This window comes from Zea mays, chromosome 1 (assembly GCF_902167145.1).
Source record: "Zea mays cultivar B73 chromosome 1, Zm-B73-REFERENCE-NAM-5.0, whole genome shotgun sequence".
In the NCBI taxonomy this organism is placed as follows: Eukaryota; Viridiplantae; Streptophyta; class Magnoliopsida; order Poales; family Poaceae; genus Zea; species Zea mays.
In genome coordinates this window covers 93783227-93799493 of record NC_050096.1, presented here as the reverse complement: position 1 = coordinate 93799493, position 16267 = coordinate 93783227, and the positions used below count along the sequence as shown (strand labels likewise).

The following is a 16267-nucleotide window of genomic DNA, read 5'->3' as shown; positions in this document are numbered from 1 at the left end:
CTTCTTCTGCTGAAACGATTTTTCGTGTTGTCTCGACTATATCGATAACAGAATCCTACGGACGAGTAAGAGTACACGTAAGCAGGCAAGGCCGACCGAGCCGAGAGACTCCTACGCCTCCGGGATACAGATACCTCACTCATCACCTTCTGCGATAAGTAACTCACGCTCGGATAAACGATTCTGTTACCGACAAACAAGTCCTGATACTCGAAACAAGGGGAAAAGAAATGCAGCTTCACAACACGACGACGGTATGTTTCAGCCTCGGCGGCCGCAAAAAACATACACACGCTACAGACAAACTGTTCCTGCAGGTTCAGACGTCAGCAGGGGGAGAAGCAGCACCCTCGGCATCGACTCCACCCTCGGCGGAATCCGACCCGGCCTCGAACAAGCAACATGGTCGGAGGATCTTCATCTCGAAGGAAGATGTCAACACCGTGCATGGGCCATCGCCGCCAGGGTCTCCTCCACGAACCCGGCCCAAGCAGACAGCCGGACCGGTCGCTTCGTAGCCTCAGCCAGCTGTCCCCCGAGGACGCCAGCCCAGCTCATGGCCCCGGCAGCCTGACTCCAGGGTTGGTCCCGCTAGCGGACGACCTAGCCAGGTCCCAGCCGCCACTGCGACGCCTCGTCGGCCTGGGAAGTCCCCTACTCCTGGGCCGACGAAGTTTCTTCTCCAGCCAACTCCGCCTCTGTCCATGCTGACGCCGCTGCCTCCGGCTTCGGCTCATCATAGAGCAGCCGAGGTTTCCTTCGCTAAGCAAGAGGAGCCTCGAGCAGCAAGGCCGACCGAGCCAAGGGACTCCTACGCCTCCGGGATATGGATACCTCACTCGTCACCTTCCGCACAGGGCAACTCACGCTTGGTTAAGCAGTCCAACTAGCCGACAGGCGAGTTCTGGTGCGCAAAATGGAGAAGAAACACGGCTTTACGCCCAAATACACAAGTGTTCAGGCCCCGCAGCCACAATGAACATACGCCAGCACTCAAGGTGCCATTACAAACGGGACTCCGGTTCCGTTCCCGCGGGTATGAACAACCTCCATACCAGGAGGCCCGCGGGACGACGAACTCCAAACGGCTCACTGCCGCCCGCTCTGACAGCAGCGACAACGACCTCCATCCCGGGCGGCAAGACAGCTGCAGCAACGGCTTCTGGGCAGACGCTGTGGTAGAAAGGCTCTCGCCCACAAAGGACGAGAACCAGCCATTCAAGCCAGGGGGATGGAGGTCCAGGGGTGCAGGCGGAGTTGACGATCTCGTCAGTAGAGAAACCTTCTCCGGCTGCTGCCACCTCAACACCGCACCAGCGGGCGCCGGCCGCCCCAAAGCGCACCGGCAGGTCCTCGCTCCCGCCCTCGCCGTGGCCGTCCCAGAACATGAGCACCGCCCTCGCGGCGCACGACGTGCTGGGCAACCCTCTGGCGCGGCTATCGGCGCGAGGAAGACCTGGACGTGGTCGGCCCGTACGCGGCGCGACCACCGCCCGGACAGAGGACGGAATGCTGCACCCTAGCTGGGCAGCAGCAGTTCGCCTTCCCCGGCATGGCTGAAGGAAGCCTCCGCGGGGCTGGAGGATGCCTTCCCCCCCCAAACGCCGGGGGAAGAAAAGGGTTACCGACCCACTCGGAGGCAACCCCCCACTCGGTGCGCTCCTCCGCCTCAGCCCGGATGACGAAAATCCTTGAAGCTGAGGGCGGGGCGGAGGCCACAGCCCGGCTCGCTTCTCTCCACCAAATTGCCCATTGGTGGGGGAAGGCGGCCGGGCTGCCTGACGAAAATCCTTGAAGCCGAGCGATGGCTAAAAGGTACCAACCTCCACAAGGTTGCGCTCCTTCCACAACAAGACGAAAGCGACGCAAGCGCTCCCCATCTGGGGGCTCGGAAGGTGGAAGGATGCGATGCATGAAGGGAGTGCGAAGACATGGTTGCCATCCAAGGGGGTCACCCTCCTTTTAAAGGCGACTCTCCCCACTTGCGTCCTTAGCCGTCGCGGATGGAGTCTTCACCAACACGCTCCAAGGTCTTCCCCCTACGACACGGGGGGTGGGTCCCACGCGTCATGCAAGCTGCCCCAGGACAGAAGAAGCCAAACCGCCGCGCGCGAGCGTGTAACCGCCCAGCGGTTACAAGCATTCCTCCGTCTTCGCCCAAACCAGCGGGTGAAAGGGCGGACTGCCATGCAGGCGGCATGCAACTGCACCAAGGGGGTGCACCCTTTCGACTTCGACACATCCAGCATGGAGGCCCAGGCCCACACGTCATGGAACCGGCGCGCCGGTTACTACGTGCAAAAAACTGCAGCGTCACTTGCGCCAGCGCCGCGCCTTCTCGACTATGGAACCGGTGCCGCAACTTGAGGCAACCCTGCGAACGGCCCAGCAGTGCCAACCAGGCACGCCGGTCACGGGTCAGTCGGCCGCGGGAGAAGGCGCGACGGTCAACATGGCCAAAAGTGGGCCGGCAGTAATGGCGGTGGCAGGCGGGCGGAAGCAGCAGTCAAATCGTCTGCAGGCTCACGTCCCCTCCTGGAACAGCGAGAGAGCCCTCTCCCACGGCGTGAAGACGACGCGCCCGTGTTCCGTTCCTCGAACGGCTCGCGCATACGCAACGGCTGCCCCGCGAATCACTCGTCCCGTCGCATTAACTCTGCGGCAGGACAGGCGACACCTTTGGCAGGCGAAGCGGGCGACGCTTCACCTCCGCCGTAATGACCGCGTCAAAAAAGGTGCGCCATGTCATTCAATTTCGTATCCATTTCCTCTTCCCCTTTCTCTCTCTTGCTACAGGGACCGAGAAAGGGGATACTCCGAAAGGGATCCTTCTCCGCGAAGGAAGCGGGCCCCGAGCCCCCCTACTGATCAGAGGTTCGAAGGCTGGCCCCTCGGAGGGGTTCGACAGCCGCCTCAGAGCACTCAGGCTCCGCGCCCACTACTGGTCAGAGGTTCGAAGGCTAGCCCCTCGGAAGGGTTCGACAGCCGCCTCAGGCCACTCGGGCTCCGCGCCCACTACTGATCAGGGGTTCGTAGGCTGGCCCCCCGACGGGTTCGACAGTCGCCCCAGAGCACGCAGAGTGAGGGATGACTCTGGGTACGTTCGATACATAACCAAGGCTCGGGCTACGCTCCCGAGGTACCCTAGGACATTTCCGAGACCGGCAGGAACGATTTTGTAACGGAATCCCATCAGAGGGAGGCCTCGAGCCCTCGGACCCTATCGAATGGGACCTGGTTCGACAAATCACCTACAGGTACTTTTGGAGCGCGCCTCTGTGCCACTAGCCGACCCTTATCGAACGGGGCACGGGCGTCCACTTGGATCACCCGTTAGCAGCTCACTGGAGACACCATGTTCAGCGCCCACCGAGGGCAACATGGCGCTTTCCCCCCTCCTCCTTGCGGAAAGGCAACGCAGGGGCGTATGAAAAAAGCCGAGTCTGCCCTTGACCGTCCTCTCGCCCTATGTAGAGGCTCGGGGGCTGCTCTCGCAAACCCGGCTCCGGCCAAACCGTTGACAGCGTCAACATACCAGCCCGAGAACTCAGAACCTGACTATGCACCCGGGCAACGACTAGTTCGCATGAGGGAACGACCAGACCGGCCGAGCCATCACGAAAGGCATTAAGACCTCGAAGGAGTCAAACCCACCGGAACAAAATGCAACCAAGAAAGGCCGGTCCCCTTGCAAAAAAGTGCGACAAAGCCTCCAAGAGAGTACCCACACTCCCTTTGAGGCTCGGGGGCTACTGTCGGGGACCGTAATTAGGGGTACCCCCAAGGCTCCTAATCTCAGCTGGTAACCCCCATCAGCACGAAGCTGCAAAGGCCTGATGGGCGCAATTCCGGTTAAGGCTCCGCCCACTCGAGGGACTCGATCTCGCCTCGCCCGAGCCCAGCCTCGGGCAGGAACGGAAGACCAAGGCAGATTCACGCCTCGCCCGAGGGTCTCCTCAAGCAACGGGCGCACCTTCAACTCGCCCGAGGCCCAGCTCGAGTAGGCTTCACGGAGAAGCAACCTTGGCCAGATCGCGTCGCCCGCCGACCGGATCGCAGGAGCATTCAATGCAAGGATCACCTGACACCTTATCCTAACGCGCGCTTTCCAGTCGACAAGGCCGAAGTGACCGCAGTCACTTCGCCCCTCCACTAACTGACCTGACAGGAAAACAGCGCCGCCTGCGCTGCTCCGACTGCTGTGCCACCCGCCAGGGTGAGGCTGACAGCAACCAAGTCCAGCCTCGGGCGCCATAGGAATCTCCGCCTCGCCCGACCCCAGGGCTCGGACTTGACCTCAACTCGGACGACGATCTTTGCCTCGCCCGACCCCCGGGCTCGGACTCGACCTCACCTCGGACGACGATCTCCGTCTCGCCCGACCCCCGGGCTCGGACTCGACCTCGCCTTGGACGACGATCTCCGCCTCGCCCGACCCCCGGGCTCGGACTCGACCTCGCCTCGGACAACGATCTCCGCCTCGCCCGACCCCCAGGCTCGGACTCAGCCTCAACTCCGGAAGACGGTCTCTGCCTCGCCCAACCCCAGGGCTCGGACTCAACCTCGACTCCGGAAGAAGGTCTCCGCCTCGCCCGACCCCAGGGCTCGGACTCGACCTCGACCTCGGAGGAGTCACCACCTCGCTCGAGCCGACCACGCCACAAGGGGAGGCCATCATTACCCTACCCCTAGCTAGCCCAAGCTACGGGGAACAAGACCGGCGTCCCATCTAGCTCGCGCCGGTAAAACAAGTAATGATGGCACCCCGCGTGCTCCATGACAACGGTGGTTCTCAGCCCCCTACGGAAGCAAGGATACGTCAGCAAGGATCCGACAGCCCCGACAGCTGTGCTTCTACAGGGCTCAAGCACTCCTCCGACGGCCACGACGCCACATGAACAGGGCTCCAACACCTCTCCGACAGCCACGTCGGCACGTACATAGGGCTCTAGCTCCTCTCTGCTAGACACGTTAGCACACTGCTACACCCCCGTTGTACACCTGGACCCTCTCCTTACGTCTATAAAAGGAAGGTCCAGGGCTCTCATACGAAGGAGGTGGCCGCGCGGGAGAATGGGCAGCCTCACGCCCCCTGTCTCTCTCTCTCCCTCGCGAACGCTTGTAACCCCCTACTGCAAGCGCATCTGCCCTGGGCGCAGGACAACACGAGGCCGCGGGTTCCCCCTTACTGTTTTCCCCCCTTGTGTCTCCGTCTCACGCCGACCCATCTGGGCTGGGACACGCAGCGATAATTTACTCGTCGGTCCAGGGACCCCCCGGGGTCGAAACGCCGACACCATTCATTTCAAAATAGTATTTGGTTTAGCTCTTAATCTTTATGTTTATATTGATGATGATAAATCCACTAAAGAAGCAAAACAAATTTTATTTCGACATAGAGAGAGTATTATAAACTATACATATGATGGTTGCTTCGGTAGGGAGAAGCTTTTTAAAATTAAATTTTTTTTATAAACTATTTATGGTCAACAATAACTCAAGAGAAGTTAAATGGCTTGGCGATTCTATATATCGAAAAAAGTTGTTGGATGAGATTGATCTCGATGATATAAACGATGACTTTGTATCACAAAATGTTAGAAGATATTTTTAATAATATCATATAACAATTAAGTGTTTTTATTATATTTTATATTTGTTATCTTATAAACTTTAAAACAGTACATAATAAATTTTATACGTTAAATATTCAGTAATATATGTATAATTATATATATTTATGTGTGGATAGGACCTCTATATCGAATTTCGCACTGAGCCCTGAAAAGCCAGGAACGGCCCTGACTGACTGGGGGCGATGCGGAACAGTCGGTGGGCACCTGGGCAGCTGCTCATGAGTTTTGCGTGATTGCGTCAGTGCGGAGGAAGAAAAGACACAATGGGGACTCCATATGAGGGTCGACGTCAGTCATGGCATGTTTAAATCGAGAACTTCGTCGGACAAATATGAGGGTCCACATTATGGTATGATATTTTCATACCTATATTTTTATTTAAACTACAGTGCAGTATACGGAGTAAACTTTGATTACTGCTGCGGACAGCTAACGTTAAATCGAGAACTTACTGTGACAAATAGTGTTTCCTCTATCTCGAGCTCGAAGTCAGCGTTATAATTATTTTTCTTCAGAATTTTCGTTTGGTAGTAATACCTATTCGACACAGAACCAACAGCATGCTAGCAGCGCGTAGTGAAGTAATAATCTAGAACAACGGGATTACGCTTGATTTGTTGATCCTAGGGCGAGCCTCAGCCGAATTTTTTGTTTTTGAGTCCTTTTTGTGTTAAAAATTTCCAATTAGACCCCCAGAAAATTTAAATGCAATTTTGGACCCATTTCTCGGCGCCATTGGCTATGGCGCTGAGTTTACACATCTCGGCGCCATAGATCTTGGCGCCGAGCTACCTGCCGCGCTGTCGTCCACGAGCTGACGCGGCGTCGACGTGGCACCGAGCTCGGCGCCAAGATCTATGGCGCCGAGCTCGAATATATAACCACAAAGCTTGTCTAGCTCAGTTGGCAGAGCGCAAGGCTCTTAACCTTAAGGTCGTGGGTTCGAGCCCCACCGTGAACATATTTTTTTGTCTTTGTCACTGATTTGTTTTTTTATTGTCCAGATTTTTTCGTTTATGCCGCTGATTTGTCGGTGCGTTCAATATTTTTTTGTCTTTGTCACATTTTTTTCTGCAGTTCCTAGATTATGTGTTGTGTCTCTGTCGTCATGCATACTTACTCATCTGCACTGGCTGGCTGCAGAAACCTTAATTATTAGCTTTTTTTTCTCCGGATGCATGGATCGACGACACTGCAGGGCTAACACACAAATCATGCATGTGCATAGTACACCGATGGATATGCATGGATCGGATGGAGAGTGATGCTACTAACTAGTTGATGGAATGGAAGAGCTATCAACCGATCAGTGATGGTCTAGTTTTGCAGCAGTAGTTCATCAGAATTCATTCAATTCAAAAGGGAGGGAAAAGGATGAACATCTAGCTTACAAATAATACACTAGTACGTAGCTAGCTAGTGCACCAATTAGTGGAGTCTGAGGCGGGAAGCATCGAATTAAAAAGCACGAACAAATCAGCGGCATAAACAAAAAAAATCTGGACAATAAAAAATAAATCAGTAACAAAGACAAAAAATATTGAACGCACGGACAAATCAGCGGCATAAACAAAAAAATCTGGACAATAAAAAACAAATCAGTGACAAAGACAAAAAAATATGTTCACGGTGGGGCTCGAACCCACGACCTTAAGGTTAAGAGCCTTGCACTTTGCCAACTGAGCTAGACAAGCTTTGTGGTTATATATTCGAGCTCGGCGCCATAGATCTTGGCGCCGAGCTCGATGCCACGTCGACGCCGCGTCAGCTCGTGGACGACAGCGCGGCAGGTAGCTCGGCGCCAAGATCTATGGCGCCGAGATGTGTAAACTCGGCGCCATAGCTCATGGCGCCGAGAAATGGGTCCAAAATTGCATTTAAGTTTTCTGGGGGTCTAATTGGAAATTTTTGACACAAAAAGGACTCAAAAACAAAAAATTCGGGAGCCTCAGCCACTGCCAATGCTTTCTTCTTCCCATCGATCACGGTAGCCCTCGTCCAGGGACCAGACGCACTTGAGCGCCTTCTCATACATCTCGCACTTCCTAGGCTCCAGGTGCGCCTCGCCGACCTGGTCCGCCACCCAGTTCAGGTACTCCACCTGCATGGCCGCAGCATAGCAACAAGGCATGCGCAAGGGAGCTCAGCCACAGCCGAGCCGAGTCGGTCGAGGATTACGCTCGAGAGAGAGTCTATTGAGCGGACGGACACTTACCCACCGAGGCCACAGCGTGTGGGTGTGGCGCTTCGGCTTCCCGGCGTCCTCCATGCGCTGGTACTCCTCTTCCACGTCGGCCGTCATGTCCTCCTCCACCGGCAGCTCGGCACGCCCCGACAGGACGGCGGCGACCCACTTGGATTCCAGCTCTAGTGCCTGGAAGATGATGCTCTGCGAAGCACACGCAAGAAATCTTGCTCTCTGAATTAGTAGTCGACTAGACCAGATGGCTTCGATTTCGACGATGTGCATATATCCATTTAGGTCTCCTACCTTGTATGGCAGCCCAACGAAACAGAGATTGGGTGCATGCTTGGGTGGGAAGACGTGCTTGTACAGTGGCCCGACGCGGTTGTCGTCGACGGTGAACCCATCCAGGTCCAGGAACGGAAAATGGTAGCGGTACCTGAAGGTGATTGCAGGTTCAGTTCATTCAGGAGTGGTAAATGTGCTCACAAAGGGGAAAAGATAGAGCACCATTTTGTGTGCAACTGCAATCGTATTCGTAGTACGTACCCTGTGCAGTAAAGAATGGTGTCTGCAGCCACAGATGAGCCTTCGGCAAAGCGCACCTGGCCGTCGTCTTGGATGCACTCTATCTGCTTATCATATATACATTCATCATATTAGTCCATTAACATAGACGTATCTTAGCCTTGAAGAATAAATTATGAAGCAGAGAAGCTAAGGAAGTTCAGAGCTGAACCTCGCTGTGCATCCAGGCGTTATGATAGAGTTCAATCTTTCCGAGCCTGCCCTCCGAGTATCTAGCTGAGATGTGCACCTCCTTGGCCACGTGTGAGATTTCTCTAGCGATGTCGATTCCGCTGGCTCCCAATCCTACGACTACAACACTCTGCAAGGAGAGTTTGCCAGTCTGGAACTGGTGAGGAGTGATGACAAGCTGCAAGAGCAAGAGGAGGCAGAGGACATGTACCTGATCTTGGAATGGTTCCGGGGTGCGGTAATTGTGGCTGTGCATTTGCTTTCCCCGCCACTTGTTAATTCCTGTAGCAACAAACAAACATTGCGAGGTTCTCTTGCCGTGTGATATTACTCCGTAGGTTCTTAGGAGTTAGGAGAGAGGAAAGGGGAAGGAAGAAGGAGGCACCTCGGATCTTGGGCACTAGAGGCACCGAGCAGTGGCCATTGCAGACGACGACGGCGTCGAATGCCTCCTCCGCGACGTCGCCGTCTTCCCCGCGCCACGCCACCGCCCACTTCTCCCCCTGTCCCCGACCCGGACAGAGCGGCCTCACCCGCAGCACTTGGGCTCGGAGCCTGACGTGCGGGGCGACGCCGGAATCCGCGGCGAAGGCGTCGAGGTAGGCGAGGACCTCCCGGTGGCCCGGGAACGTGCGCGGATCGCCGGCGAACGCCCGCCCGGCCAGCGGGAAGCCCGAGAAGCCCATGAGCTCGCGCGGCAGGTTGGTGCGCAGCGACGCATACAGGCTGCTGTGCACGGCGCCGGGGGCGCCCGGGTCGCTGCCCAGCGGGTCCGCGTCCGCGCGCGGACTGTACGCCCAGGTGCCCCCCACGCGGCCTGACTTCTCGAAGACGGACACGGTGTGGCCCTCGCGGAGCAGCTCGCGCGCGGCCACCAGCCCCGCCGCGCCCGCGCCCACCACGGCCACCTCCGCGCGCCGCCGCATCCGATCCGAGCTCCCTCCCTTTCGCGTTCAGCTCTGCCTTTGGTTCGTTTGGTTGACTTGTCGCGGACTGGTGCCGTGGTGCTTGTCACGGTCTTGGATAACGAGATGCTTGGGCATGGAAAAGGAAGCCGGAATTTGGCAAAGAACGTGGAAGAACACAACAGGCAACAAGGGGGGAAAGATTTTGAATCGTGTTATTCGTTAAGGCATCCTTCGGTTACATTGGCTTATAATCCCGCCTCGACACCTACACCTACCACACGACTCACTCGTGGTTCAACTCACTTGGCCTTCATTTGGACAATACCTCGTCCGTAAGCTGCTGGATACCGACGCCAGATCCTACGCAATTTTCTCATGATGACAAAGAGCCCTTGCATTGAGTCGTTACTAACCTTTACCTTAAGCTCTTAGGACGTCTTCAATGCTAGCTATTTCACTTGCTAGATTCACTCTCTTTCCTACGCGTAGGGTTGAAAACGAACGGAAAAAATCCCGTTCCGACCCGTACCGTTTTCTACATTTGACCCGACCGTTTCTGTATTTACGGAAAAATATGGAAATGGAATGGAAACGGGAGATGGCTTATTCCGTCCGTTTTTGCGAGATCTTTTTTTCCGGATTAAACCCATATTTATTCCGTATTTGATAAATATGGGACGAGCCTAATATGCATTAGTATATAAACTAAATCCTCATGTATTTAGGTGACAAATTATAGCACAATTGGGCATTGTAACCACCGGCTCTTTTCAACAAGTGATCTAAAGTCTTAAATAACATCAGATATAGCTAAATGTACACATTTAGCAACCAAACAACAATAGAATGTTGCCTCTCTATATCTATTTGTTTTATGTTATTGTTCTGCCAATTAATCACTAGTCAAACATTAATAACATTTCTATTTGTATTAAATTATGAGTTTCCGTTAGTATTCCCGTTTCCATTCGTTTTCGCAATTCCGTTTATCCCGCTCCCATTTTCGTTCCCGACTATTTCGGACCCGATCTCGTTTTCGATGATAAAATACGGATACGGAAACGGGAGAGTGGTTTTTCCGTCCGTTTTCATCCCTACCTACGCGGATTGAAACGGGAGAATAGCTAGCAACGAATAAATAGATATGAGATTTCACGTATTCCAAGAAACTAAGTGTATTACGTGTGAGACCAAATACTAGTTGTGAGATAAATTACTATTTTTATTTTTGTCTCAGCTCCACATCAACTAGCTATTTGATACAACCATTGTGGATGCCCTTATAGCATCGTTTAGTTCCCCATTAAATATGAAGAGACATATTGCACGAAATACAATACAAATCCTATTGTTAACTTAAGAAGAGACAAAATCCAATAACAAATTCAAGGGTTGTTTGGCTAATAATGAGTATCTAGAATGAGATTTTAAAAATGAACCATGAACCAAACATGGCCAATATTTGGCCTCATCCGTTATATGTTGAGCAGTTTATTATTGTTTGTGTCCATCACCATTATTTCCATGGTTGTCATCTGGATTAATCTTGGATGTGTACTTAACCTGGATCGCTCACAATAATAGAGTAAAGGTTAGTTTACTATGTTGCCTCAATTACCAAAACTAAATATGAGGTTCTTGAATATCTTTAACATGGGACTTTCAATCTTCTCCACTTAGGATTTTTGATATCTAAGAGCAGTTTGATATGACATCAGTGACACCATGCAAACAAATTCTATTGATGCCATATGCGAACTTCATGTATTTCTTCTTCCAATGGATCTACATGACTAACTAATTTGGGTCCAAAATCATGTCAGAGCATTTGAGAGGTAGAATACATATCATGAGTTAAAGTATGTCCCAAATGTGCCACAACATTTGAGGGATGATAGTACCAGAGAGTATCAAACTACAAATAACTGTCGAGTACTGTAATGTTTCACACACCTGTTAAGGTTGCTGAATGAATTGAAGCCAAGTCTTGATTTACAAAGGTGCCAACACTCCCTAGATCTAGCAAAATCATAACATCTCTTTGGCGTACCCTAAAACCTTAGTTCTCACTCTTCTCTTGGTAAGCTTGTTACTAGAACTTGAGTTGTTATGATAAAAGACATAACAAGCTGCCTAGCAATGACATCTAAATCTTCTTTTGAAGATGTATAACCAAGCTCTAGTTGAACGATGTAGATGGAAAATTAAAAGGGGGGGTGAATAGTATTTCCTAAAACTTAAGCACAACGGCTAACTGAAACAAATGTAGAGTTAAACTAATAGGTCTCACCAAGACTATACTCCCTTTTTTGTTCACTAGCACTATATAAAGAACTTAGTCAAACAACTAAGGTGTTGAAATCTCACCTACACAAATCTAGTTAGCAAGGTTACACAAACCTATGTAATAAGTACTCAATCAAATCAAGAGCACCTACACATACTAGTGAGAAAAATGCACAGAGCCTAAGCACACTCACACTACTCAGCTATCAAAGCTACACAAACTAAACTTCAACATAAAGTTATTAAAAGCTACTAAGTTACACAAGCTTACTAGCATAAGACAAAAACTACATTACAACATAAGTAAAGTACATATAAGAACAACGCTAAACACTAGTTCAAATATAAATAAGCTACTGTTAGAAAGTTGAAACTAACAGGAAGACAAATATTAACACGATAAATTTTCTCCGAAGGTTCGGTGCTTTGCCAACCACTTACTCCTTGTTGAGGCAAGTCCAAGGTCACCACCGACCCCCTTGCAAATGGAGACCCACAAGTCACACTCTCCCACATGGACTACCGTGACACCCTATTTTTTATTTGTATCAACTCATGCCAAAGTTTGAATTTTGTAGCATAACATGTGTGTTATCCCATTTATGAGAAGGGGAGAAATTAATTTTTGTATAATAATAATTTACCAAAAGTTGTGCCTAAACTTTTCTAAGGTATTTATCTGGTTGTGTGTGGATTTTAGACTAAGTTTCAAATTTATTTAATGACACTTGGATTAGATATTGAATTTTAAAACTCAAAATCCTATTTATAAAAAGAAAAAAAAGCTAAAACAATTTCCTAGCGCTATCCCAGTGGCTTCTGGCCCAACAACTCGACCCTATGCCCTTCTCTGCTCAACCGCTGACAAGCGGGCCCTTGCTGTCGGCACCTCACTCTTGTGTGCGCACTCTCTCCCTCTCTTTATTTGACACGTGGGTCCGAGATGTCATCCCTAACGTCGCGCTCCTTTTGGAGGTTCGGTGGTGCTCTAGACCACTCATATGCACTCGCTAAGAGCAGATTTTTTACAGTTCTCTTAATGTCTTTTTTGGGGGTTTGAGGCTATAAATACCTCTAACTAGTATAATCGAGTAATCAATCATCCTTAGAGCTAAGTATCAATCCCGAGTACTTGTGCAACACCACCAAGTCATTCTAGAGAGATCTAAGTACCCACTTGAGTTGAGATAATGATTTAGAGAGGGTGTGCTCTTATGATCTGCTTTCTTTATATTGTGTTCTTGTGTTTATTGCTCTTGTGTGGGTGATATTCTATTGTAAAGACTAACAAGAGGCTCCAAATCTTATGGAGTGCCTTGCAAAGACGATGTCCCTATTAATAGTGGATCTGAGGGCTCAAGTTGATCGCTGAATCACTTGAGAAGGTCAAGAGAGACCTAGTCCTATGGGATACCTCAATGAGGACATAGGTTCTTTTGAGCTAAACATTGGTAAACAAATCGCATGCTTCTTGTGTTTGTTATTTTTCGTCGTGGTTTGTTCCTCTCTCTCTATCTCCCCTTCTGAATTCTCTTTCCTCTCTCATTCTAACTCACTTGTGTTTGCTCTCTAATATTATTTAGCACTTATAAGAGCAACAAGTGAGATAGAACTTTTTTCCCTCACTTGGTTCACATTCTTTCTCGTTCTAACATTTAACCGGGATCAATTTTTTGTTTAAGTATTGAATTTTTAGGTGTCGCCTATTCACCCTCCTCTAGGCAACTATCGCTTTCCATCTTTGTTTGTATAGCTTCTTTTCTTAATTGACCTTTCTTGAAATTCTTTAGAAGCCCATAAATGACAAAGGGTCTGATAGCATCTGGACAGTCTTCCAACCACGAGAATTAGACCTTCACATATAGTAATGTATCAAATCAATATTAATATCTTAAATTAGTAAACTTGATTCCAAATATCATTTACCTATAGATGCTCCTCCACGGTCATGTATGTATTTGAGTACTCCCAAAAATTATTGATCGGTATCCTTTTCACCTACATTACAAATGCATTCGTAATTTGAAGCCTTGCATTGAAGAATGCATCCTTGAAAACCTTATTTGTGTAGACTTCAAGGATACGATCTACATGGTCCTTATCTTCAGAGGTCACACGATAACATTTCTGCAATATCAAATTTAATATTATTACTAAAATATGGCCGAAATAAAAAAAAAACTAACTTAAAATTATCTAGAAGGCACCCTTGATTGCTCTCTATGCATTTCCAAACCATGCATCTTCAGCCCATGCAAAATCCTTCTAGTTTGTGTATGTAATAGTCTCACCAGACTAGTTCACCATAACTCCTGGGTTGTGCAAATGATAGAGGTTACCCAAGACAACATTAAGCTATCTATGGTGATCTCTTCCAACTAAACTCATATCCTTCCTTGAGCTAGACGAGAAGAAATGACAAGAATAATGACATACATAGAATTAACAAAAAGAAGAGTGTTATGTATAGATATTTGAGGGCCTTTTCAATACTATACATCCACCTATACTGCATAGGGCTACCAACCTTAGCTTCATAAGAAAGATGAACTAGAAGATGTTGCATTGTATCGAAAAACCCTGGAGAAAAAATCTTGTCCAATTTGCATATAAGCACTTATATCTCTTTCTAAAACTTCTCCATCATATCTTTCTTTTTTATTTAGCACAAAGCTATTTTTAGAAAAAAACTTAGCTTTACTAGCACTTTGCACACACCATCATCAAGGTACCCATGAAATATTACATGCAAGAGTCTTTCCATTACTACATGGTAATCATGGCTCTTTAACCCAATAAGTTTTGTGTGTTTATGTTGATAGCTCATTTCAATACTATGAAACCTGTCGGTGTTTCGAAACCCGGGGGGGTCCCTGGACCGACGAGTAAATCGTCGCCGCATGCCCCAGCCCAGATGGGTCGGCGCGAGGCGGAACGCGAAGGGGGGAGAGAAGCAGCCGGAGGGAGACAGGCGTGGGAGGTGGAACCCGCGGCCTTCGTGTTAGCCCCGCGCCCAGGTCGGGTGCGCTTGCAGTAGGGGGTTACAAGCGTCCACGCGGGAGGGAGCGAGCGGCCTTGCGCGAGCGCCGTCCCGTCCTTCCCCGCGCAGCCAACCTTTTGTAAGAGGGCCCTGGACCTCCCTTTTATAGGCGTAAGGAGAGGATCCAGGTGTACAATGGGGGTGTAGCAGTGTGCTAACGTGTCTAGCGGTGGAGAGCTAGCGCCCTAAGTACATGCCATCGTGGCAGCCGGAGAGGTTTTGGCACCCAGTTCGTGTGATGTCATGGCCGTCGGAGGAGCGCTGGAGCCTAGCAGAAGGACAGCTGTCGGGGCTGTCGAGTCCTTGCTGACGTCCTCTTGCTTCCGTAAGGGGGCTGAGAGCCGCCGTCGTCACAGGGCATGCGGGGCGCCATCATTACTCGTATGGTGGAGCGAGCCAGACGGGACGCCGGTCTTGTTCCCCGTAGCCTGAGTCAGCTCGGGGTAGGGCAATGATGGCGCTTCCTGCTGACGTGGTCGGTCTATGCCCTAGGTTGGGTGAGGTGGAGGCTCCTCCGAGGTTGAGGTCGAGTCTGTCTTCCAAGGTCGAGGTCGAGTCCGAGCCCCCGGGTCGGACGAGGCAGAGACCGTCGGCTGAGGCCAGGGCTGAGTCCGAGCTCTGGGGTCGGGCGAGGCGGAGTTCGTCGTCTTTCGGGGCTGAGCCCGAGTCCGAGCCCTGGGGTCGGGCGAAGCGGAGTTCGTCGTCTTCCGGGGCTGAGCCCGAGTCCGAGCCCTGGGGTCGGGCGAAGCGGAGTTCGTCGTCTTACGGGGCTGAGCCCGTGTCCGAGCCCTGGGGTCGAGCGAAGCGGAGTTCGTCATCTTCTGGGGCTGAGCCCGAGTCCGAGCCCTGGGGTCGGGCGAAGCGGAGTTCGTCGTCTTCCGGGGCTGAGCCCGAGTCCGAGCCCTGGGGTCGGGCGGAGCAGAGTTCGTCGTCTTCCGGGGCTGAGCCCGAGTCCGAGCCCTGGGGTCGGGCGAAGCGGAGTTTCCTATGATGCCTGAGGCCGGACTTGGCTACTATCAGCCTCACTCTGTCGAGTGGCTCAGCAGTCGGAGCGGCGCAGGCGGCGCTGTCCTCTTGTCAGACCGGTCAGTGGAGCGGCGAAGTGACTGCGGTCACTTCGGCTCTATCGACTGGAGGGCGTGCGTCAGGATAAAGGTGTCAGGCCACCTTTGCATTAAATGCCCCTGCGATTTGGTCGGTTGGCGTGGCGATATGGCCAAGGTTGCTTCTCGGTGAAGACTGGGCCTCGGGCGAGCCGAAGGTGTGTCCGTTGCTGGAGGGGGCCCTCGGGCGAGACGTAGATCCTCCGGGGTCGGCTGCCCTTGCCCGAGGCTGGGCTCGGGTGAGGCGTGATCGCGTCCCTCGAATGGACCGATCCTTGACTCAATTGCACCCATCAGGCCTTTGCAGCTTTGTGCCGATGGAGGTTACCAGCTGAGATTTAGGAGCCTTG

General features: G+C 51.3%; 1 protein-coding gene across 5 annotated transcripts; it reads right to left on the bottom strand.

The window, feature by feature from the left end:
- Positions 1-6971: 6971 nt before the first annotated feature.
- On the bottom strand, positions 6972-9887 carry LOC100272315 (Flavin-containing monooxygenase FMO GS-OX5). Of its 5 annotated transcripts, none has more exons than XM_035964499.1 (7): positions 8966-9887; positions 8792-8862; positions 8561-8710; positions 8371-8453; positions 8128-8260; positions 7852-8047; positions 6972-7737 (listed from the first exon to the last, which is right to left on the bottom strand). In XM_035964499.1, the coding sequence occupies exons 1-7, from the start codon at positions 9504-9506 to the stop codon at positions 7682-7684; spliced, it is 1230 nt and encodes a 409-aa protein (XP_035820392.1). In that variant the 5' UTR covers positions 9507-9887; the 3' UTR covers positions 6972-7681. The 5 variants fall into 5 exon arrangements, with proteins under 5 accessions (XP_035820392.1, XP_020402920.1, XP_008666304.1 ...); XM_020547331.3 differs by having other exon boundaries at positions 8561-8737; positions 8966-9838; XM_008668082.4 differs by having other exon boundaries at positions 7852-8025; positions 8561-8737; positions 8966-9830.
- Between the last annotated feature and the right edge of the window lie 6380 nt (positions 9888-16267).